We start from the raw sequence: 25161 nt of genomic DNA, 5'->3' as shown, positions 1-25161 counted from the left end.
CACAGAGACAATCAGTTTCAACTTGGTTTTTTTCGATTAGTTTCACTGACAACATGTTTTTACTTTGTTTCGAAACCATGGGGAATTGGAAGTTCTTTTAAATGAGAGTGGGCCTTAGCCTGGATTTCTTTAGAAGCAGTAGCAGGTATGTTGAAAGAGTTGAAACAGGTATGCTGAAAAGCATCAGGTGTTTGTGGGTCTCTCTGAAGAAGATGATTTAGATCAGCATCCATTATAAGACGTTAAAGACTATTTTCCTGGTAGCCAAAACATTTCCTTCATGATATGAAAGTGGGAAATCATGTATATATATGTGAACAGGCAGTGAAGAATAAGCAAGTCTGATAATAAATTTTGTAAATTCCAAGAAGCCATATAAAACAGATGCTACATATCTTCACGATTGCATGTAATACAATAGCATTCTGCTTTGATTTTACTGTTCTTCATTGTTCTTCCATGTGTGAGAAACCAACCCCACTCATTCACCCCCACCTCCCAGTATCTGAATTTTCTTCTGAAATTAGTTCAGGATTATTTTACGATAGGCACTGCTTTCTCTGGCCGTAATGATGCTCATTGTGAGACTTGAGTTGAAGGCTTTGGGATCTAACATTGCATTTTCTTTTGGCTAGTTTAGCTTTCTCTTAAGTTTTATCTTAACTCTGAACTACTTGCTTTTCATCCTTATTATTTCAGAGATCAGGGAAACTCTCTAACATATTTTGTGTAAATTACAGTAATACATTCAACCATAAGTTGGCCATAAAGTTACCTTTATGAATATGCTTTGCACATGGAAAATATTACAGTGAAGTGTGAGTAAACTCCATGTCCTGTGAAAAGTACATGTGCTTTTCTGAATAGTAAGGGCAAGTTTTATGTAATCAAACTAATCTTTAACTGGGCAAAAAGTAGTTTTTAGCAGATAGAAAAGGGTTAGTTTTATTTTGAACAGTATGTTACTTGTAGTCCTGTTCTGCTGTAGTACTGAGATATTAATGTATTTCAAATAATGTAATTTCTTTATTTTGATTTTAGGAGAATGACATCTTCCTGGGCTGGGAAAAGGGAGCTTACAAGAAATGGGGAAAGAGTAAGAAGAAGTGCTCTGATCTAACACTAGAGGAAATGAAAAAACAGGCTGCTGTCCAGTGTCTTCGCTCTGCTTCTGATGAAGTAAGTTTGCACTATTAATAGATTCTTAAGGTTTTATGTCCTTCTTTGTGTTAGATATATTTAGCTCGTGATGCTTGTCTTCTAATTTGTGCCTTCTTAAAATGCAAGTTCACCAAAAGTTCTCCAAGATTTCTTTATTTTTCTTTAGGAAATTATGAAATCTGTGTATGGCAGCACGATTTCACAAAAGATTCTGTACCGTGTAGTTCATGCTTTCCTTCCTGTAAGCCCTCATCTGTTCTTGTCAGGGACAGTTGCAATGCACCAGTTTGTGTCGAAATTACAACAAAGCTTTGCGTAAAGGTAATTCCCAAGATTCTAAATTGACTTTGCGTTGTGTTTGAATAGAAAGGACTGGAATATTTGGGCAGAAAGCCATCTTGCTGTGTGCATGCTACATGTGTCATCCAGAATTGCTAAATAAAACACCACGTATGGTAGCAAGTGTTCACTTCCCAGATTACAGGAGTGAGTGGAAGTGGAATTGAAGTGCACTGACTGGAGAAGGTGAGGAGAGGTGAAGGCAACAGGTTGAAGGAAGATAGCAGAGGCAGGAGATACCATGTAGCTCAATGGAAAAGTGGACAAAGGACTGTTGAAGGAAATGTTTAAAAAGAAAAAATATGTAGCACAGGTCAAAAAAAGCTCCCCATGGAGCAAAAATGAGAAAGTCTGTCCTTTAGTTTATAGAACTACAAATACTCTGATCTCTTCCTACTGTAGGAAGAAACTACCCCACCCATGTAGCCTGATTGCATTATTGCTCCATACACCTTCCTAGTCATGGTTTGTGCTTGCACAAGCATTTGGGTGGTTATGTGGAGAACTGGATTGGGAAAGTGAATCAGTTTCCTGAGATTAACCTGGTTGAGGTGGAGGAAATATTAACCCAGAGATGTTTCCTGGTCAGATTTGTGGCACAGACACTTGTACCACAAGGCTGTGGAAGGTATGTGGCCAAGAACAATCAAGAAGGTGGGGATGATTTGGTTACTCCCACCACCTTTCAGCAGCATTGGTATCATGTACTGACTTACTGTTTGTGAAGCTACTTGAGTATTTGTTCAGTTACTAAATTCCTAATTGACTAATTGGGAGATTTCTGAACTCCCATTTTCCCATTACTTATTATGCAAACAAAGTGATGCAAGTATAATTTTGTTGGTAATTTGCTCTACTCTCATTGTTACAGAATACTGAGGTAAGCACTCTGACTACTGTAACAGTTAATTTAAATATGAAGCAAATATGAAGAAATAATTGCAAGAAGTAATGTCTTTCTTGAGGATATGACTGTCTTTATGTACTTACTTTATGAACAACAAAAAGTAACTTACATACATACACCACAGGAATACTGATGGTCGATTTTTAGCTTTAGAAAGTACTATGCATCTCCCCATAGCTGAAAATCAAGCAGCATCACTTAAGAGTTAAATTTATATTGTCTAGAGAAATCTAGTTGCAGAGAAAAAGGAAGAAGGTGAATTTATCAATAACCTAAAACAGGAGAAAAAGGGAAGAAACCATTCAACTAGACTTTTGAAAGAATAAAAGGATATGTGATCTGAAAGGTTGAACAAGTAACTTCCGCCTTTGATTCTTGTCCCTTTGTCAGAATTTAGAGTGTTCAACATTAACCTGTAATCTGCAACCTGTAGACTTGTGTTATTTCAGAGCTATTTTGACTTCTGTTGCATGCTCAGACAATTAAGCTTGCACATTTGTTGTCATTAGTGAAGTTGGTCATAATTTTTTTATATATTTTCAAACAGAATTGAACCTTTTAACTTTAAAAAAAATTGTTACTTAAAGCTGTTCTGTAGGTAGTTTATCACATGCATTTCATGAGAGAAATACAGACTGCTTTTATTTTTACTCTAGAGTTGGGGGGATACTAGTGGCTTTGATACTAGTGAGACTTTAAAGTACCTTGTAAGATATCTTTTCTTCTTTTACAAACACATTTCTCATGTTGTCATGTTTTTGTATTTGTGTGCTGTTCTGCTGGAAATAATCAGTAGATTTTGGATTGTGAAACATAATGTTAAAATACTATTTTTGCTGAGGCATTCAAGCTGCTCCAGGCAATGTTCATGATTTTGTCTCTGCAAAAAGATAAAAACACTCTGTGAATTGTAGTTTAAATTGTTAATTAGTGGTATGTGAGGAGTGTTTATAAATTATAAATTGTTGAGATACAAATAAATACTTTTTTCCCAGTACCACTTGAATTTTTTAAAATAGTTTTCTGAATCATCAGAAAATGTTTACCAGTAGAGGTTTTTTTGTTGTCAAATTAGGTAGATGTGTTCATTAGGTTATTCTCTTTTTGTAAGTGGTCTGATGATAGTCCACATGGGCAGTTCTGGAGCTTGCTTATAGTTTTGCTGTCCTTCTGTGATCCTTTTTTCAAAGTAGTTGGATATGGAAATACCAATATGCTCACATGGATATGGATCACTTGTTCTTCTTGTTACCTTAGCATTGGAGCAAAGCAAGCAAGGTTGGGGTAGCCCCATTATTGGGAGTAATTGAAAAAGGTCTTAATGTATTTCAACCTAAATGTATTTAAATAAAATGTTACTTAAGTGAAATTATTACGGTGTTTAACCTGCATATGTCTGTAGACAGAGTATTTATACACAAACAAACAGAAAAACCAAAATAGGAACACAATTCAATGAAAACTTTAGGATTTTGCAGCCTGACGGTTTAGAGGGAAAAGTGCGCAGAGAATGAAAAGGTGACGAGGGTCAATAATAACTTTTTTGACTCTCGTAGGAAATTACAGGGATCTGGGTAATGTAATTTTGATTTTTGCATTTAATTATTTAAACCAGTAATGTGTTGAGAAATTGCAGACAGTCTGCCTCCCTCTTCTTACCAGTAATCGAAGGCCTTAAAATTGGGTGATCTCTTCAGAAAGATGCTTGATGGGAAGTCATAAAATGGATTCGATGAAAATTGGCTTGATAGCAGTAAGCACTGCTTTGTCAGACTTTCATTTAATGGTTGAAGCAAATATTTTGAAATCTTGCCTTGTGCATTTTCATTTACATACTATTCACTCTTTATGTGTACTTTATTTGGTAGCTTAGTTTTGCTTGAATTCAGTTTTTCCTCTCATTAAAAAGAGTAATGCTGTAAAACACTAGTCTGAGACAGAAATCCAAGGTTCTAGTTGTAATTTTATGCTGCAGAAAAAAAACATTTGACTTCAAAAAGACTGCAGTTTGGTGTTTATTTCTAAAACATTTCCTAAGTTACGAGTATGACAAGTGAGAGAAGCTGCTCTGCCTCACTGTGTCTTGCAGTGGCAAAGCACATTGTGGACTAAGTGCTTTTGTGAGAGGAGGCCTGACTTTGACAGATACTACTTGGCATATGTAAGAATGCAAATTGTTCATGTGTGTATGTTCTGAGGGCAGTATTTTTTGTGTGACAAGCATTTTGGTGTCTCAAATTGTCTATATTCGTGTGAATGAATCCTTGGCTGCAGATGCTCTTGGTGCAGTCAGCAGCAGGACAAATGTAAGTACATTGCAGCTTGCCAGAAAATGAAGACTGAATGATGGTGAGAAGAACTTCTAAGACAAGTACTTTAATGTAGCAATCAATTGCTATTCTTACTGCAGTTCTGAAGTTTATTTTTTCCGAAACACTTGAGTAGAATATAAATAGCAGTTAAAATACATACTGAAGAATTGCTCAAATTTTGTAAAGCTTATTAATATTGACCTTGAGTAAAGATTTTATCTTAATTTTTATCCTGCCGAAGTGTAGAAGAAATTTTCAAATGTTGGTTTGCAATTAACTGGCAAAAGAGGGATATCCATTCTAATGAAATGTTGGGTAAAAAAAATAATGTGTAGGAGTGGGGAATATTTATACAAAAGTCCTTGAGGGAAGTAAGAAATTTTATCCTGAAATTATTGCCTCAAATTTTAAGTAAAACCAGTTGATCTGTCAATTATAAATATCTTTTTTGTTTAGTTTTGTTGCTGTTGTTGTTTTTAATTCCGATTTGGTACACCTAAAACTGAGTTCCATTTGTTTCATGTTTGAAATGTTGGGATTTTTTAAGCCTCCTAATTCTGAAAGTTTTAATTATTTTGGATTTGAATAATGAAACTTGTCAGTAGCAAGGCAGAAAGCAGTGCCTTTGAAACTCTTACCTAGAGGAAAAAAATTTAGAAATTCACCTGTATTATTTTTTGCAAGGTGGATACTGTGAGCAAGATTGGAATTAGAGGTTACTTGTCAAGTCTATGTATAAGGCTTTTCAGTAGGTATATTTCCTAGTAATAATACTGAAATTATTTATGTGCCTGTCCATTGGTCATAAATCCAAGAGCTTAATTAACTTCTACCTGACTAGTTTTCTGCTGAAATTTGCATTGCTCAATAGACAGAGCTGGTCTTCAGCTGTGCTGTTGCAGTTCTTCAAGGATATAGTTAATTCACTGAACACTTCCAGTGTGACACGTGAAGCTGCACCCCAAGATAGTGCCAGATTTTCAGTTAAAGCAGCTGCTGTGTCCCTTGCTGAAATGTTTGAGGACAGTTTAAGGATGAGCAAAGGAAACAACTTCCTGTGGATCTTACTTTCTGTGCAGGTGAAACCAGAGCTTCTTTGAGTGTAGGTGGCCACTTCACCTAAGCTGTTCTGCAGTACATCGGGTGACATTCCTGGTGTCTAATGCTGCTCGTCTCCCAGGGCATGTTGGAATGGGCATCAGGCAATGTGGTCCATTTCTGAACTATCCAAGCACTCAAAATCTGCTGACTGCCACATGAAACCATGTACGTGTCAGAGTTACTCTTGGTTGATATATATTAGCGAATATCTAGCTAATGAAAATAACGAGTTTTGAAAAAGAACTGCTCTGATATATTTGACAAGAACACACAGTGCCTTCCATCCCACTGTTCTAAGAAATTACTGCTTGGGGGTAACATGGAAACATAATTGGCGAAACTTCATAACAGTGATTTCTTTTAAATGTCATTAGGTGTGGGCATGCTAACAGCAATAGAGCATTGGCTTTGCTTGCTTTGAGTTATGAAGGGGGAATATAACTTCTGATACCTGTGTATCTATGTACTCATATGGGAGCAAATAGAGGAACAAGTGTGGCTCTACTGAACAGTTTTCTTAAAAATTTTCCCTGGTAATCTTATTCTCAAATGTGCCTTGCTGTCAGCACAAACTTGAGATGTGTCTAAAATAAGATTTTGTTGAAATTTTCTTAGCATTTGTCATCTTTCTTACACAAAGTGCAGAACTGTAAAACTTTCATAGAATCCTAGAATGGTTTGGGTTGGAGGGGACCTTAAAGATGATCTCATTCCAACCCCCCTGCCATGGGTAGAGTCACCTTTCAGTAGACCAGGTTGCTCAGAGTCCCATCCAGCCTGGCCTTGAACACTTCCAGGGATGGGGCATCCGTGCAGTTACTACAGTTCTTCACATAAACCTTATTTGAAGAAATAATCTCCTAATGAATCAATTGATTATGATTCCACATCTGAGTGTGTTTTTCATTGGGTTACTCTGGCTGACTGTTGTGGTCTCCAAAGATTATGGTATCTGTGTGCCAGGTAGACCAAGGCACCGTCGCATAATCTGCCTTGCACTTTGCAATAGTGATGTGCAAGAACTGTGGAAAAAGAACTTCTGGAGTCTGTAGCACAGGGACTCTGTTTCTTTTCTTTTTATGTACGATGCCACATTAACTAGGTGATTTAGAATTAATTTTAATCACTGTTGTTCCCTGCTTCTCTGAGGTAAGCCAGTATTAATTAGGTAATACACAGGGCCACTACACTGGGGTACCAGGGAATAGGATAGTAAACATTAAATGGTTTCTTAGGTGATTGAATTTACACATCTTCATATAATTAGAAGTGACATGAACAAGAGTGTTAATGTAAAGATACAGGACAGACAAGAACGAAGCAAGTTATGTAAAAGCCATTTTAACAAATCAGAAAGGTGAAGTGCGTGTTGAGAAGTTTGAATTTAGTAAAGCAAAAAAAATGAAGTTGAGGTTCCAAAACAACCATAATGCTTCTTTGAAGCACCTATCCTGACTAGCTCAGTAGTAAGCATTTGTATGTGTCTGAGGATGATTGTTCAGTCCTTTTCCAGGAAATGCCAAAATGCTTCACAAAACTAGTGAATATCATATTCCTTTTGGGTTGTATCCAGTTGGGCTTCTGAAAAGGGATGTACTAGCTGTTTCTAGAAAGGGATTTTAAAAATAACTTCAGATACCATATAGGAAATTGAAGTGAATTTGTCTTGCCAAGGTAACCATCACAGAATAAATTAATTACAATAAATCAATTCCTTTTTCCTTATGACTTTGGCATTTTAACAGATATTCCTAGTACCACATATGATTTGTCATGTTACTGAAGCTGCTCTGCCAACTGTAATAGTAACTTTAATGGAAGTTGACAAAAGTTTTAATTATTCCAATTTTTGTATGTGTTTTCTTGATATAGAAAAGGTATCTATAGAACTGGATAAGTTCTTTGTAAGAGCTTAGTCTACACAAAAGCTGCTTCATAATGTTAAGTATTTCCCATAGTACAGGTGACTGTCTTGGAGGCTGAAAGTATGTGTTCAGTATGATTGAAAGTTATTTCACCTTGTATGTACTCCCAGTGATAATGGGAGTAAACCAGGGCAAGGCAGTTCTCCCCTCACAGAAGCTTCTCTGGGAAGTCTGGGACAGAAAGTTGGCAACTGCACCTCATGGAGGAAGGAGGCAGCACAGTCCTACAGGCACACAGGTGTGGCTGTGAAGATGCCAGGGGAGTGTGTTATGGAGCTCTCCTGAATAATGCCTTGTGTTCCATCACAGAGCAGTGTCATTAGATTATAATTTTCCTTAATTTAGAACAATCATTTTCACCAAAAATTTGAATCGAGGTCCATTCTGAATTCTTACCATACACACAAGCAGACTTGAATGAATGTGGCAGAGTACCTGCTGAGGAAAGTTCAAGCGTCCTTTCTGCATTTCACTGGGTGCAGAAAAGAGCTCTTGCATAACTGAGGGGAACACTCTTTAAAAGTTACTCCTGTTGCATTGATAATACAGATAAGAACATTTCAGCATCTGCAAGTTGAAGTACTGTGATTAAGTGAAATCTCACAGCAACACTACTTACAAGGATAGTACGTCCTTTGTGGGTTTGAAGTCAGCATGTTTGTTTATAAGCGAGTAATAATAATCGAGAAGAATAGTTTCTAGTGAGGAATTATCATTTCTTGAAGGGATAACTTTTATTTCAATGTAGCCTGCTATGGGAAGGAGCTACCAGAATTAAGTTTTAAATAACAGAAGTCAGATTAAACTGCTCTAGTAACCTACATTTACGGATAGCATGTTCATTTGAAGTTAATTTGAGCTGGCAGTTGATCTCTTATCTAGAATTAGTAAATAACATGCTATTTATTATCTCTCTCTCTTAGAAGGTGTTGTGTGAAGTGATGAATTAACAGCTCTGAAAATCTGAGTCTGATTCTAGTTATATGCCAGATATGTAATTTATCTTTCCTAATGCTGTTTTAATACAAAAGACAGAACTAAGAGAGTTGTAAGCAAGTATTTTTATTTCCTTTTTGGAAAGCTTTGATTTTTGTGATACTAAGTCAGTTTGCTTGGAAATTGATATTCTAAAGTCACACATTTATTGAAGATTACTTTCATCAAGTATTCATGAGCCTTGAAAGAGAAGTTTAATAAGTAGAATTTGTTTTTCTGACTGGTTTAATATCTTTGTCTTAAATCATCATGTATTCAAGTGAAAAAAATAAATATTTAATTGTGTTCTCACTACTAAAGGATCAAAAAGGTTGTACATGTAAGTATACACTCTTAAATGTTTCCTTGTGTCACCCCCCTTATGATGATGGAGGAAAATTCCAGCATGCACACTGGAACCCTATTTTATTCCTTTGAACTCCACCTGGATTTAACACCCCAGGCAGGCTGCTCTTTTGGTGGATTTATTTATTCATTAATTTATTCACATAGTGGTGATCTTGGGCTGATTTTTTTTTTTTTAGTCCTTTTTTAGTCTTTCTTGAGCACCTCCTGTGAGAGTACTTGTAATCAAAGGAATTATACTGTGTCAGAATGTTAAAAAATGAAAACCTAGACTTTTATCTAGCTTTCATCATCCCACAAAATATAGAAATAGATGTGTGGCTGCAATGAATCACATTTTGTGCCTTATTCAGTTCACGTGGCTTAACAGCTGATCCATGTAGAACAGCTATGTAATCCTGCACTTGGTGACAGGCCACATGCCAAGAAAACTGTCCTGGTACAGTCAGAGAACCATCTCCTCTGAAGAGTCCTATGGCCTGTTAAGTGAATTATTTGAAACTACTAATATATTGATTTCCTTTAATTTCTAGACTGTTTGAACTCGTATTCTGTGAAAGGAGCATCAGTATTCTGCTTTAGCTTACCCTGTTTCAGCAGAGGTTTGGATCTCAGGAGGTCCTTTCCAACCTAAATAATTCTGTATGTTTGGGAAAGGGAAATGAGGATTTGTTTTGAAAGTGTATGCTAGGCTCTCAAAACCCTAAAAGCAAATGAGTGATTACCTTAATTGTTCAAGAAAGATGAAGTGTAATGCTTTTGCTTTTCAGAAAGCTTAAAGAGAGCAAGGACCTTTGGGGCCTGAAGTGACAAGACATATTTAGTAAATATTTACATTGCACAGTTCAAAGCTTCTGGAGGAAGGTATTAACTTAGGCTGGAAGTGAAAAACCAAACCACACAAAAACCCAAACTCAAACAAAACCCCCCAAACCAAAGCCCTTTGAGTGGTACAATCTGATGGAATTTTTCAGTTTCTGGGTATATATTTGCAGTAGATCAGGTGTGGAAATCTCATTCTAAGTAGAGGCTATCAGAATTTTGTTTCCCTTTTCTCTGTCTAGAATTTTTGGCTATTGCATGTATGCAAATCTGCAGGACACAGTATACATTTTCATGGCATTTTTTTGGATGGAAGTATGAGACCTGTAACTAGACATCATTACTGGATGATGGGAAGAGATGAAAGCTCAGTGCAAATGGAAAATTTGCTGAGCAATGCTATCCTCAGTTCCTTACTGTAACTATGTGAAATGATAGTGGTGCTATTTGTGATCAAACTCAGGAAAAGCCTGTTAAATTTCCCATCGGTGACTGGGCTCTGCTTGTTTGCAACATTCAGAACTAACCTGCTAGCAGAGACAAATATCGACATGAATTGATGTGTCAAGAATCTGAGAGGATCTAATATTTAACAACTTCTTACTCAAAACTCTCAGAACGCAGAAGCCAGTGCCCACTGTTAACATAGGCAGCAGTTTTTAGTGGATTTGAATTTGGTGTACATAATATTGGGTTTTTCCAAGGTTCACAATTTGACTGAATGTTTTAAATTCGTAAAAATATTTCAGAAGTAGCTACGCTTATAGATTCAATATCTTCTGGGAACATTTTTTGCAGCTTTACAGAGGTGTGAATGTACTTACGGAAGCAGTTGGATTGCTTTAGACTAATGAGTTACCACTTGTCATCTCTGACTGCTCTACTTCCAAACTAGAGCGTATTCAAAAGGTCTTCAATTTAATATTTGACATTATATGCGTGTGTGTGTGCACTCTTGTGTTAAAAAAAAAAAATCCTGACCCAAAAAACCTCAAAACCAACAAACATATTTACAAATATATATAAAAACTTGTGTGAACTTTTCTGTTTTTTTCTTTAATTGGTTTCATTCTTCATTATGTAGAACTGCATTAATTTGTCTCTCAATAGAGTCATGTTGGTCAGTGAGGAAGACACTGGCTATTGGAGTCCTGTAACTCCAGCAGTCAGATTGACTGTTCTTGTTCATGCTGGGTGAGTTCAGAAGCTTAATTTATCTGTTAGCACAGTCACTCCTATGCCAGTAACATAACACCTATCCTTTATGTAATCCTCCCATTGCTTCAGCCAGCTGATGAAAAGCCAAAAAGAACAACTTTTGGTAGAACTGGATGTACATTAAATCAGGGGAAGGAAAAAGAAATATGTTGAAAACAGTAGAACAGAATAAAATATGTTTGGTGTGCAGGAAATATTGTTATGCAAAATAAAAAACATGAATTAAAAAATTACATGCTGCTCTTTGTGGTTTGAATGAGAGAAACAGGTTGGTAGAAATCTGGGACAGACAATTGTGAGGTTTAAGCCTTTTGTGATGGAATTACAAAAGCAATCATAATTGGGCACTAAGACTTCCATGTTGAAAAATGTACTATTTGGGGGACTGTCTTTAAATTTGAACATAAGCAAAGTACTTCAAGCAGATCACGTAGTTTTGTTAACTAATTGTGTCGTATTGCACCAAGCCGGTGCCTGGAACATCTTACTTTCTGGCAGTGGGGTTGTTACAGCCTACAATGCCTTAAGTTAAACAATAAAAAAATACAGCAAGCAAATTCATTTTCCGAGAACACCATTGTCATATAGGAAATAATTGCCATGGCATTTGTTGCATTAAGTCGGCAGCTTGTTTTAATATACTGCAGTAAGGAGCTGAGCAAGGGGTCTCCAGACTCTTGGTGTTCTGCACAGTGGGTTCCCACCCCCCCTCTTTCAAAGCGAGTGCTGTCTCCTTCAGCGCAGTGCAGGACAGCGGCATCAGCTGACTCGAGTATTAGTTTCATGGTACAGGGGGAAATGAAGCATTTGTTTCCAAAAGTTTTCACTCCTTCGGTGTAATGGTGAGCATATTGTTACTGGTTTGGGGCATTTTTTTTGACTTGATGTTATAATTAAGCTAAGAAAGTAAATCTGTATTTTTTGGAGTGTTTGCTACAGGTGTCTGTTCGATTAGACAGTTCGGGGAGCTGAGGAAAACCAAGGCCAGCTCCTCCTCTGTTGACCTTTTGGGGGGAGGAGGGGGAAGTCAGGAGTGATATAGGCATAAAGTGACAAATTATTACAACTACATAGCTTCATCCATATTACTGTCCTGCTTGATTCTTTCTAAATAATTTAATTTGTGTTGGTAAATTTCCTGATGTAGAAGATGCCTTCTACAGTTTGATATTGCTAAGTCATCCTCAGTTAAGTATGTGGCATAAAGGTTTATATTTAGCACTTCAGTGCAGCAATGCAGTTAGGAATAGCAAATTGCTTTCTTTCTCACTTGGCTGCAAATAATTAAAGTTCAGAAGTTAGCATATAAGTCATTGCTTCAGTATATAATTTTTTGAGTGTGTGTTTCTGACAGTGAATTAAACAAGCTAGTTTCACTGTATGAATTAGCATTCTCTTTTCCATGATATTTTCTTGTGCTTTAGCAACATATATTCGTATTTCTCATCAATTTTTGGCCAGTAATTATGAGAGAGGAGAAACTCTTAGATCTTGGAAAAATGAAATCTTTTTACCACTATGGTAACAAAGCAAATCAAACTTTTTTTTTAATGCATTTCTGTAAGTCGATATTTGTTCGGTTGCTTTTGGAGAGAATACGTGTTCCATAATTATATGCACAGAAGATCATGTTAAATTCAGAAGGTGAGATGATTTTCTAGGGAGTTTGTATAAGTTTCTCCAAGTATGATTGGAACTGGAATTCCAGTGATGATGGAGTTGATATTGAGGAAACTGTACATAGGATACAAGAAGCAGCATGGTTCTCCCTCATTACCACTCCTGGCTGTTTGGTGATTTGCAGGGGATCTCTTCTATCCTCCTCACAGTTTTGGATTGTTGTGTTTAGGTGTGATTCCAGCTCTGTTTGCAGTTACAGAGAGTGGGAAGTGCAATCTCCAAGCATGATTCCCAAACATGGAATTAATGAGAACATGAATATCTACACTGATGCCTTAGGCGTCTACACAGTACCCATCTTACCTAGTTTTCCTTCCAATAGGGATGGCCATTTCAGGCTGGAGGTTGGTGTTTAGTATTTCACTAACTGTAATTCAACTTTTATTCCATTGGAATAGCATGGGGTTTTCCCAGATAGGTAATAAATATATTGGACTGTTTTGTATGTGTGCTTATTTTCAGTATTTCAGTATTTATGTAGAGGAACAGAGGAGGAGAATAGAGGCTTATAGGGAAGATGAAGAAGGTGCTTATTTTTCCCTCTGCTCTCCTGAGCTAATAACACAATGTTTAAAAATAAAAAATACATGAGTATTGTAAACTGGCAAAACTGTGGGATGAGTTTTGCATGAAGATATTGTGAAAGCATTTCCTCTCCCTCTCTGCCACCGAGGCGTGCGCTCTTCCTACTGTTCTCCTTCCTACTGTTCTTCCTACTATTCTCCAGGCAGAAAATCATGCCTGATTTTTCTGTATCCTTTTAACAGTCCCTTTCCCACAGGTATAAACTGTGCAACCTAAAGGATCAGGCTTAGCTTTTTGAAATGTGTCTTAGTGTTTAATGTGTGCTCGAACTTTTATCCTGAGACTCCTGGCTAAATCCTCAGTGACACAGTGCAGTAAAGGTGACAGCGCAGTGTTCGCAAACCTTGGATATCCAATAGTGCAACAATGTGACCTGTAGTTTGAAACCTCTGTGAGGATGTGTCTCCCTGTTTCCTGGAATCATTTTGACCTCTAATTCACGTATTTATAGGAATGGTTTTATACATACTAATAAATTCAGTTGATTTTAATATGTAGTTACCATGCAAACAGAAAAAAGCGTGTCTGCTGAGTTATGTTTACTGTGTTGATATGTTTCTACAAAATGAATATTCTTTTTAGTAAGTTGCATTTTCTTTTTTCTTTTTTTCTCCCCTGTGGTTTTGTTGTGCAGAGCTCTGGCATTGAAACATTAGTGGAGGAGCTTTGCTCCAAACTGAAAGACCTTCAGAGTAAGCAAGGTGAGGAAAAAAATATTTAACCTTCTGAGGCCGTGTGTTGTATTTATCAACTGTGCAACATTCTGAGGCTTGGGAATGGGGGACTAGGCTTTTATTTCAGTAGCTTTTAGTACAAACCATGCGATTTTAAAATACATTTGAATAATTTCATTCAAATAGTTTAAGCAAATCTGTACTGGTATGCTTTATTTACCTTAGAAATAGCCAATCACAAATGGAGTTTTCCTCATGAAAAGCTGTTACTGTTTGTATCCATTATGCCTGGTTTTTTAGTAAATACTCCAAATTCAGCATCCCCCTCCCTACCAAAAGTAACGAAAATAAAGTGGGCATGATTCTGTTCCATTTGTGTATTGGTACTTGCAAGGAGTAGATTTGCCTCAAAGTAGTTATGTACTAACTATTCTTGTGAAAAGCATCCAAGTAGCCCTCACAGAGAGGTGTATTTAAAATTCCCGGGCTTTAGGGGAATGGTCATGGGGACTTTATGTTGTCAAGCTTAGGGTAGAGAGCATAATGTAAAGTTGTGGTGTCTCCAGTGCAAGTGCATTGCCCGTAACTGTTTGTTCAGACACATAGCAGCAGCCTTGGACACTTAGAGTAAAATTAATATGCTTATCATGTACTATAAATAGCTGTAAATAAGGGATAGACATTTACCTGCTTAAAGCATGATTTTAGCTGTTTCCATTCCCTTTTTCTGTATTTGAACTCAGCTCTTAGTATTTCATAGTGCTGTGATGTGACAGTTTCTTCCTGAGCGAAGGTGATGTTGAGCATTTACTTGGAAAAAAAAATACTATGTCTCACAGCATTTTTTTTACTATTTTAAAGGTTTTAATATAAAGAACTAGAAATTCTGAGAATCACTTCTCACACAGGAATTATGACTTTACATCCACTCAAAGTACAGCAATTACTGCAGGAATATTTCCTTCTAGTGAAATATGTGAGAAGTTAGATGTGACCAACACAAAAATATTTAGTCAGATAATTGCAGGCAATGCAGGAATGAGGTAGGGATTTGGATGGGAAACAACTAAAAATTCAGTAGGAAGTCTCCTGGGGGGGCATTGCTAGCCATGAGGTTGCATGTAGCTGCTGGCCAGTTGTGTTAGGTCAAATTTGCAGGACTTAACAAAACAGCTGTGGAAGACTTGAATCTTGGGTGGTAGGTTGTAATTTCTTTATATTATTTTCAGTGATTTATGGAAATTTTACTGCTATTACACGTATACATCCTGATGCTTTTTGTTAAATACTGTTATAAAATACACTGGCTTTTTGAATTTTTCTGTTAAGCATTTGGAATTTTCTTCCAAAACAGAGGAGAAGATTCACAAAAAGTTAGAAGGCTCTTTGACTCCTGAGACTGATTTATCTCCCACAGCAAAGGATCAAGTAGAAATGTATGCATTTTTTTCTTATTATTATCTGAGACACTTTTCTTTTTTCTCCTTTTATTCCCATATTTTAACGCAGTAAAATTAACTTAGTGGGGAATCTGTTTCTGTGAATATTAAGAAATACATTTTTTCTTGCCATCTTCTTTTGTTAATCTTAAATATTTAAATATAAGCACTTGGTACCATGGGCTAGTTTAATTTCTGTCATAGTCCTGACTACTTTCGTTTGACTATATGCAACTGTGTTTTAGTTTCCTTAAGACTAAGTCAATCAGCCAGATTAAAAGCCTTTAAAACAGCATTAATTGACATGTTGGACTTCCAGGGAGAAAATCAGTTTCCTGGATTCAGAACTCGCTGTCTTCTGTTGCAGAAATGGCAAACAAACCTTTTTACAGCCTTTAAACTCTTGATAACCGAAGTGATCTCCTAGTTACCGAGTACCCGAGTCCAGTGTTACTGAAGTACCCAGGAATTCTATCATTGACCTCTCTTGGAGATACAACTGCTTCTGTATCTCTTAATAATAACCTTTGGTAGCAACAGTCTAGTAGAATTGTTACTAAATGGATGATACTTTTTCAGGGAACTGATTGTGCTAATGTGCATGTAACTGACTTGTAGAAGTTTTTAATAGATTTTCATAAAATATATGTGATTCAGTATAAATCTTTCTGCTGTCAAACATGTACTACTTTAAACATTGCAGAAAACTATATTTTAATCTTGTCCCTGTTGCATAAAGCTGTTAAGCATCTTAAAGTACTCAAGAACTAATCTTTTTTTTAATAGCTTTTTCTTAATAACTGGATGATCAAACTATGTAGAACTTAACAGGTAGTGACTCATTTCATAAAGGAGAGTTTTAAAAACTGGAATTCAGGACTCAACTAACTGAAATTCAGGACTTCTTCATTTATAGTCTAAATCAAACATGTTTAAGAAGACTATAGTGAACTGCATCATTATCTAATAAACCTAGAGAGAGGCCTTCACTGTTGTAAGCATCCACAATTTCTCTATACAGTGACACATAGTCTGAAAAGGGAATTATTTTACTTGTAGACAGTATATTTCTAAGCACTTTTAAAGCTTATCTTATTTCCCCTTTGATATCATTCAGATAGTGCAATGAGTGGCTTGTGCATATATAGAGCGAACTAGATTTTTTAGGTTGTTGGTGTTTTGGTTTGTTTTTAGTAATACTTTCTAATCTTAATGCCCATCTGAAGCTCTATGATCCAAATGTCCCTTTTGTTTTGCTTTTAGGTACTATGAAGCATTTCCTCCTCTTTCTGAAAAGCCAGTTTGCCTGCAGGAAATTATGACTGTATGGAATAAATCCAAAGTATGCTCTTACTCTAGCTCCTCATCTTCATCCACTGTTCCACCAACTAGCACGGATACATCTTCTCCAAAGGACTGCCACAGTGAAAGTGAAGTAACTAAAGACAGAAGTAATAAAGTATCGGCCACTGTACAGGAAAGAACCCAGCAGAAGAAAAGTAAAAACGAGAAAGAAAACAAATTTAGTAGCAACACTGTTGAAGAGAAGCCTGGTCTGTACAAAAAGCAAGTCCGACATAAGTCTGAGGGAAAGATGCGTCCCCGCTCCTGGTCGTCTGGATCCAGTGAGGCTGGCTCAAGTTCTAGTGGTAATCAAGGTGAATACAAGGCATCAATGAAATGTATTAAAGTAAGACACAAAACAAGAGAGGTTCGGAACAAAAAGGGGCGTAATGGGCAGAGCAGGCTGTCGGTGAAAGCTGGTGAAAAGGCTGACAGAAAAGTCCACAGCGGAAGCAGCAGCAGCAGCAGCAGCGGGTCCATCAAACAACTGTGCAAAAGAGGTAAAAGGCCATTAAAAGAAATAGGAAGAAAAGAAGCTGGCGGTAGCGATGGAAAAGATTTGTATTTAGACAGCAGAAATGAGAAGGAATATAAGGAAGAGCCCTTGTGGTATACTGAGCCGATCACGGAGTACTTCGTTCCTCTCAGCAGAAAAAGCAAGCTGGAGACTACGTACCGCAACAGAGAAGATATATGTGGTGTAACATCAGAGGCTGTGGAAGAGTTGTCTGAATCAGTGCATGGTCTTTGTATTAGCAACAATAATATTCATAAAACATACCTCGCAGCAGGTACTTTCATCGATGGTCACTTTGTAGAAATGCCTGCAGTTCTAAATGAGGATATTGACCTCGCTGGGACCTCAATATGTTCTCAACCAGAGGACGACAAATATTTAGATGATGTTCATCTGTCAGAACTAACACACTTCTATGAAGTGGATATTGATCAATCCATGTTGGATCCTGGTGCCTCAGATACGATGCAAGGGGAGAGTCGGATTTTAAATATGATTCGACAGAAGAGTAAAGAAAAAACTGATTTTGAGGCAGAATGTTGCATAGTGTTAGATGGAATGGAGTTGCAAGGGGAAAGTGCAATATGGACTGATTCGACCAGCTCTGTTGGTGCTGAAGGGTGGTTCTTGCAAGACCTTAGTAATTTAGCTCAATTTTGGGAGTGCTGTTCATCTTCTAGTTCTGGTGATGCAGATGGGGAAAGTTTTGGAGGAGATTCTCCGATCAGATTCTCCCCCATCCTAGACAGCACAATGCTTAATTCACACGTGCTTGCTGGCAATCAAGAGCTCTTTTCAGATATTAATGAAGGGTCTGGTATAAACTCTTGTTTTTCAGTGTTTGAAGTGCAATGCAGTAACTCTGTTTTACCATTTTCTTTTGAAACACTCAACTTGGGAAATGAAAACGCAGATTCTAGTAGCACTGCTAATATTCTTGGGAAAACACAGTCTAGATTGCTAATATGGACCAAAAATAGTGCCTTTGATGAAAATGAACACTGTTCCAATCTTTCAACAAGAACCTGTAGTCCATGGTCACACTCGGAAGAAACACGTTCAGACAATGAGACTTTAAATATTCCATATGAAGAATCCACGCAATTTAATGCTGAAGATATGAATTATGTAGTTCCTAGAGTATCTTCAAATTATGTAGATGAAGAAATTCTAGATTTTTTGCCAGAAGAAACCTGCCAGCAACAAGCTAGAACTTTAGGAGAAATGCCCACTTTGATTTTCAAAAAGAAATCTAAGCTAGAATCTGTCTGTGGTATTCAGCTAGAACAAAAAGCAGAAAGTAAAGACTATGAAACTACACAAGGGTGTAGTGAAGGCAGTCCACATGGAGATGGCTACAGCTCAGGGGTTATTAAAGATATTTGGACAAATATGACAGACAGAAATTCTGCAGCAATGGTAGAAATAGAAGGAATAGAAGATGAATTGTTTTCAACTGATGTAAATAACTATTGCTGCTGTTTGGATACAGAAGCAAAAGTTGAAACGCTCCAGGAACCCAATAAAGCAGTGCAGAGATCAGAGTATCACCTTTGGGAAGGTCAAAAGGAGAATGTAGAGAAGAGAGCCTTTGTCTCAAATGATTTATCAAAAGTAGATGGTGGTGACTATACCACACCATCAAAACCTTGGGATGTTAACCAGGATAAAGAAAACTCATTTATACTTGGTGGCGTGTATGGGGAGCTCAAAACTTTTAACAGTGATGGAGAATGGGCAGTGGTGCCACCTAGTCACTCAAAGGGGAGCTTGTTGCAATGTGCAGCCTCCGATGTGGTGACAATTGCTGGTACAGATGTTTTCATGACTCCAGGTAATAGCTTTGCCCCTGGCCATAGGCAATTGTGGAGGCCGTTTGTATCATTTGAACAGAACGAGCAATCAAAGAGTGGAGATAACGGATTAAATAAGGGTTTTTCTTTTATCTTCCATGAAGACTTACTGGGAACTTGTGGTAACTTTCAAGTCGAAGAACCAGGGCTTGAATACTCATTCTCTTCCTTTGACCTGAACAATCCATTTTCACAAGTTCTTCATGTAGAGTGTTCATTTGAGCCAGAAGGAATTGCATCTTTCAGCCCTAGTTTTAAACCTAAGTCAATTCTGTGCTCTGATTCAGACAGTGAGGTTTTACACCCCAGGATATGTGGTGTTGATCGAACTCAGTACAGGGCTATACGGATTTCTCCGAGGACTCACTTTCGCCCAATTTCTGCATCTGAACTTTCTCCAGGGGCTGGAAGCGAGTCAGAATTTGAGTCAGAAAAAGATGAGGGAGGTATTGCTGTCCCTCCTCAAGTAGATGTATTTGAGGATCCGCAAGCAGATCTCAAACCTCTGGAAGAAGATGCAGAAAAAGAAGGGCATTATTATGGAAAATCAGAGCTTGAATCTGGAAAATTCCTTCCCAGATTAAAAAAGTCTGGAATGGAGAAGAGTGCACAAACATCATTGGATTCCCAAGAAGAGTCGGCCGGGATGTTGCCAGTAGGAAACCAAGATCCCTGTTTAGAATGCAGTATGAAAGAATCTCTAGAAGGGAGAGCGGTGGAGAGCTCTAAAGTAAACTGCAGAATAGTGGAGCCACGTGAGGAGACTGGCAGGTTTTGCAGTTGTAAAGCAGGGTGTCATTTCCCCACGTATGAGGATAATCCTGTTTCTTCAGGAGAGCATGAAGAGGTATGTGGATATATAAAATTACAGAATTTGCAGCTGGCAGCTGGTAACCAGCAGTTTCTCATGTGACAGTTCAATTTAAATGTTTGTGATTGTATAGATCTCTAGAAAATACAGTATTGTAGAAGCACTGGAGGTTCCATCTGAACATAAGAATAAACTTTCTTATTGTAAAGGTGACCGAGTGCTGGCACAGGTTGCCCAGGAAGGTTGTAGAGTCTCCATCCTTGGGAGATCTCAAATGATGTCTGGACAAGGTCCTGGGCAGCCTGCTCTACATGGCCCAGCCTGAGCAGGGGGAGTTGGACATGATGACCTCCAGAGTGCCCTTTAAACCTCAGTCATTCAGTGATTCTGTGAAAAATCAGCCATCTTCAGGCATTTTGGTGTCATCTTGCATACCTTTAGAAATATATGCATGTGTACACTCATGTGACTTTTAAATCTGTTTACCTTAGGTCTTTAGGTTATCTGATTTACATATAAAGTGTTAAAATGTGCATAAAGTTTGAGTCATGAAATACTACTGCTTTTGATTCAAACATATTTTAAAATTCTGAAGGGAAAGATCTGAAGCCAATCTTTTCAATATAGTTACTTCCAAATGGAAGAATTTGGAGTTGAATTGCTGGTTGTAAACTTGAGCAAAGAAAGACTTGTAGAAAGGATATATTCTCTGGAAATTTCAACATCCTCTTGTCAGCATAGACACAAAAAGAAATAAAACATGAATTCAAAATATCCATCACTGCTACAGTACTGTAAGAAAGCCTCAGTATAACTATGGGTTAAGCTCAGAGTTTTCTTTTAGGTAATCATAGCATAAGTTCAGTAATAATCAAGAGCAAAAATTCTTTCCAGCCAAAAATATCCCAAGTTTTTCTTTCTGTGAGCTCCCTCTGCTCTTGAGAAGAAATATTAAACTATCAAAATAATTACTTGTGTGGCCAGCCCAGAGATACTGTCTGGACAAGTGTAAGTTGCATCTTACATTTTCTTTTCCTTACATCTTACATTTTCTTTTCCTCTTCAGCCTCCTCTTCACACATTCAGCAGTTATCTTATTTACATTAGGAGGGAATTTTTTTTCATTTTCAGCTGAAGAGTTGCACCCAGCTTATGTTGTGCAATGGTACACTCCTCAATTATAAGTTTGAAACACTAACTCATATATGGAAAGCTAACCTTCCTCTTGCTAAAACTAAAGTTCACCTTTTTGTTGAACAAAATCAGACTTCCTTATTTTCTTTCTTTCCTATTTGTTTCTGCTCTCATCCTCCTTTAAGTTAATTGCTTCTCTTCCCTGTGTCAGTAAGTTGATGTCAGCTGCTTGCACAAGGGAATCAGATCTGTAACTTTTCAGACCTTTTCTAGATATCTTGGTTCCTGCTGCTCTGTTAAGTTGACAGAGATGAAGTGTCTTCAGAAATCTCTACTGAGTCTGGGAAGTTTCTGTGTTTGTGCCAGGCCTTGCAGAAAGAGTCACTGAAAAAATTGATAAACTTAGACTGTAAGTCAGAACAGATTCTGGAATTGCCTTCTACCAGGAGTAAATGCAATTTGACTTCATCATGCATTAGGGCCTAATGAGTGAACAAATGGTGTAGTACAGTTACTACACTTCCTTTCAGCCCTTTCCAGATCTCCTTTCTGGATGTGCAGTGCTCCATGAGAATGTTTATTCTCATCTTCCCTTCAACCACTTATCCATTTTAGAAAGTAGTAAGTGGTTGGTATAAGTTAACAGTGGTTTGATAGTTTATGGTAGCTCTGAGTCTTTGGGAGTGAATAGTGCTCAAAAAGCTCTGGTGTTTTATTTTCTCTAAGTTCCTTAGTGCAAGAGGAAAACTACTTCCCTTGCTCAGGTCTCACAATTTTGTAGGCGTTTTCATAGCTACAAATTGATAAACCACTGAGAAGTACAAAGGGCCAACAACCCTCTCAGCAGTCTAGACTCCAGTTTGGTTTGCAATTAAGCTCTTCCTGGGGGCCTTGAGGAGCCTGATTGCACCCTAAAATGAGACAGCCTGGCTTAATTTACCTGGCTGTATCTACCATGTCTCAAGAGGTGTGTGCACACTCTGGGCTTTCCTAAGCACCAGTAGTTTGAGTCTGAAAAGAATTGACTTCTTGGCTCAAGAACATTTATCTAAAATTCTTGTTTTACTTAAGTGTCTATAAAAGATGTGTGTGAACTTTTTTCTTTTTAAGAGTGGTATTATTTATTTTCATGAGCATTAAACAAAATCAATAGGAAATCCCTAGAATTAGGACAGTCTAGGAGAAACATTTTTTGTGGACACCCCACACATACATGCATGGGAAAGAAAACTTGAGCAGAAGCTGTGGTATTGACTGATTAGTATAGATCAATATTTGTAAAGATTTTTTTTAAGTGAAACTTCTGTGTTTCTCTGCTTGACTTATGACAGAAATTAAAGTTATTGTTTAACTCACTGTCATTTAACATGAAGTTTGAGTTATGTTCTGAGGTACCTGCAGTATTTTTGCATAAATAATGGTTGTGAAGATACTAATATAGACCACAGTGTAATAGTAACACATTCTGTTTTGCATCAGTTAAACTTGAGTTATATATGTGCTGTGCAAACACACGTCTCTGAATACCTCCTATTTATAAGACTGTGGGGAAATCTGGTTCAGTTTCCTCCCTCTTACCTTCTGTATTAGAACACTTCTTTTAGAATCACAGTGTATTTTGCAGCAGGAATTTGCTAATAGCTCCTGCAGAAGTTCTTCAAACATGAATGATAATTATATACCTAGCCTCAAGATTAAAAAAAATCAAACTCAACCAAACAACAAAACCAAACCAACAAAACACAAAGAAAAATCCAAACCAAACTACTCCTGCAAAAAACCACAAGCTCATGCCACCCAAAAAACCGACATAAAACCTCACAAACACACTCCCTTGACCCTCCAAAAGTACAGTCCTTTTTTTCCCAGTAAATGCTCTGACCATTTAGCTGTGGAATCATGGGTAAGTACCCAGTCTGGACCAGTTAATGGTCTCTGAATATATACCATGAATATACCAACCCTGAATCTCTTGTCAACAAATGTTTTATGGGCCCCAGTCTAGTAGATGTGCTCTAAGAATGCCTGTGCTGCTGAGTCCTTGAGTTAGATAAAAGGACCTGTGGGTTTGGTTGGGATCGGTACCACACTTTTCAGGTCTGAACGTGCCTAAGACAATGGTTTGGGGGATGAGGGAATTCTACTTGCAAAAACAGTTCAAGTGTTTGTGGATCTCATGACTGAATTGGCCATGAGATTTGGTGAGGGACCGTGTTCACTGGAGTAATGTAAGTGTGCAACCCCCCCTCCAGGAAGGGCTGTGAAGAGAGGAAGGGAAGGAGGGGTGTCTTATGTTGGTTCTGAGGTCAGCAGTGTAGCAGGTAAGCTGCCATAAATCCAGGTAGCGGTAAGAGGGACACAAAATTCAGAGGGATCTGCTGTGTGCCTTAAAATCAGGGGAATCAAGTGGAAAAAGAGCATGTAGTCATCCACTTACAAAGCAAAAGATTTCATTGTAAGAGAGAGTAATTTGGGGCTATCTAAGAAAGGACTGATCCAGATAGTTCTTGGTAAGTGCTGATCGTGGCAGATGATGAAAACACCTACAAATACGCTAAGCTCTAACATTCTAATTAAGAAAACATTAATTTGCTGAGGTATTGAAGGGTGGTACTAGTCTGTATGAGAGGACCTAAAAAAGAGTTCACAACAACAGTATCAAAATCATGAGAAAAACCCCCAAGGTTTAAAGTAAGCCAATAAAATAAAGATATGGTACACTTTAAAGTCCCAGAAGTGAATCAGAAACAGAAAAATGACTGAAAGATATTTGAGAGACAGAACTAACAGGCTTGGGAAGCTGTGAAAAGGTAATGTCCAAGGTATTGATTAGTGCATTTATTGTCATTGTTACTGAAATTAAGTGAAGGAGTAGTACAGATTAACTACACCTGTTTCAGCTAGTCATAGCAATATTCAGCTGAATATCATGAGGAGCAGCAAGTAATTTGAGAAAAGTCCAGTAGTATACTTGTTTGAGAACACATGGATGATAGAAAATATATAAAAAGCAAATATTTTTTAAAGGAGGAAAATGGAACTTGGGATGTTACCAAGGACTCTTAAATTCCCTAAAGAAATATTTTAAGCTGTAGATGGCCCAAATGCATGAGAAACTGAAAAAGTTTTAAAGTATTGGTTTAGCGAAAAGATTGCACTCTCAAAATAACAGTCAGTGGTTTACTGGAGGACAAGAAAGTTGATAATTTTTTCTGGTGTGGGGTATGTTTATGAAAATCCCTGATGATAACAAACAGGGAAAGTCTGCAGTGGAAGACAGGATTGGAATCCAAAGGTTGTTAAATAGGAGCAGCGGCCTAAAACATAAAATGGCAATTCTGCAGGGACAACTAAAATTTTAAAGAAAATAATAATCCTCTTTACAAACACAGTGTGACGAGTGACAGCGGAGAAAATGATATGAAATAGAAAAGCATCTCCAAGTAGACCATAACTGAGTGTAAATCAGGAATGACACACTGCAAAAGGAACACTGAGATACAGAAACAGGAATGCCCTTCTCTAAGAGGGGATGGAATTGCTCTGCTGGAGTACTGGGCTGAGCTCTGGTTCTGTCTATCAAGAAAGGTATCTTGAGGAGAGCAACACAAAGATCACCATTTATGAAAACAGAGTGAAGGAACTGGGGGTGTTTTATCTCAAGTAAGAGACTTGAAGCAGAGGCAGCAGTTTTGCAGAAGCCACGTTAGAGGAGATAAGGGAAAAGCTGTGTTGCTTTGTAGGCTCTGGTAAACACAGAAGTGGATGTCATGACCTTAAGTCACAGTAAGGGAAATTGAAGAATAAGAATTCTAACCAGACAACGAGCATTACTGGAAGGGTCAATTATTTTTAGGGAAGCAGTGGAAATTCTGCGTTGAAGAGATTGAGTAAAGAAACAGTGCATTGTAGTTGACTCCAGCTTTCTGCAGGAACAGAGACTAGATTATCTCATAGGGTCCCTTGCTCATGTATTTTCAGTGAAATTCAGCAATTAG

The 25161-nt window shown here is 37.5% G+C and overlaps 1 protein-coding gene across 3 annotated transcripts in view; it reads left to right on the top strand.

Annotated features, from left to right (window-relative positions):
• KIAA0232 (KIAA0232 ortholog) overlaps nucleotides 1-25161 on the top strand; it is a 66845-nt gene that overhangs the window by 30995 nt on the left and 10689 nt on the right. For 2 of the 3 annotated variants that reach the window (XM_027642994.1, XM_027642995.1), the window contains 4 exons: nucleotides 1042-1179; nucleotides 14026-14092; nucleotides 15420-15501; nucleotides 16768-20065. In XM_027642994.1, the coding sequence (XP_027498795.1) occupies nucleotides 1042-1179; nucleotides 14026-14092; nucleotides 15420-15501; nucleotides 16768-20065 (3585 nt within the window). Of the gene's footprint in view, nucleotides 1-1041; nucleotides 1180-11884; nucleotides 11969-14025; nucleotides 14093-15419; nucleotides 15502-16767; nucleotides 20066-25161 lie in introns of those variants that run through there. The other variant, XM_027642997.1, reaches the window with a different exon arrangement.

This window comes from Corapipo altera, unplaced genomic scaffold (genome assembly GCF_003945725.1).
Source record: "Corapipo altera isolate COAL_440 unplaced genomic scaffold, ASM394572v1 22, whole genome shotgun sequence".
Classification (NCBI taxonomy): Eukaryota; Metazoa; Chordata; class Aves; order Passeriformes; family Pipridae; genus Corapipo; species Corapipo altera.
Note: the sequence above shows the minus strand (reverse complement) of the source record. Positions and strands in the feature narration are given on the sequence as shown.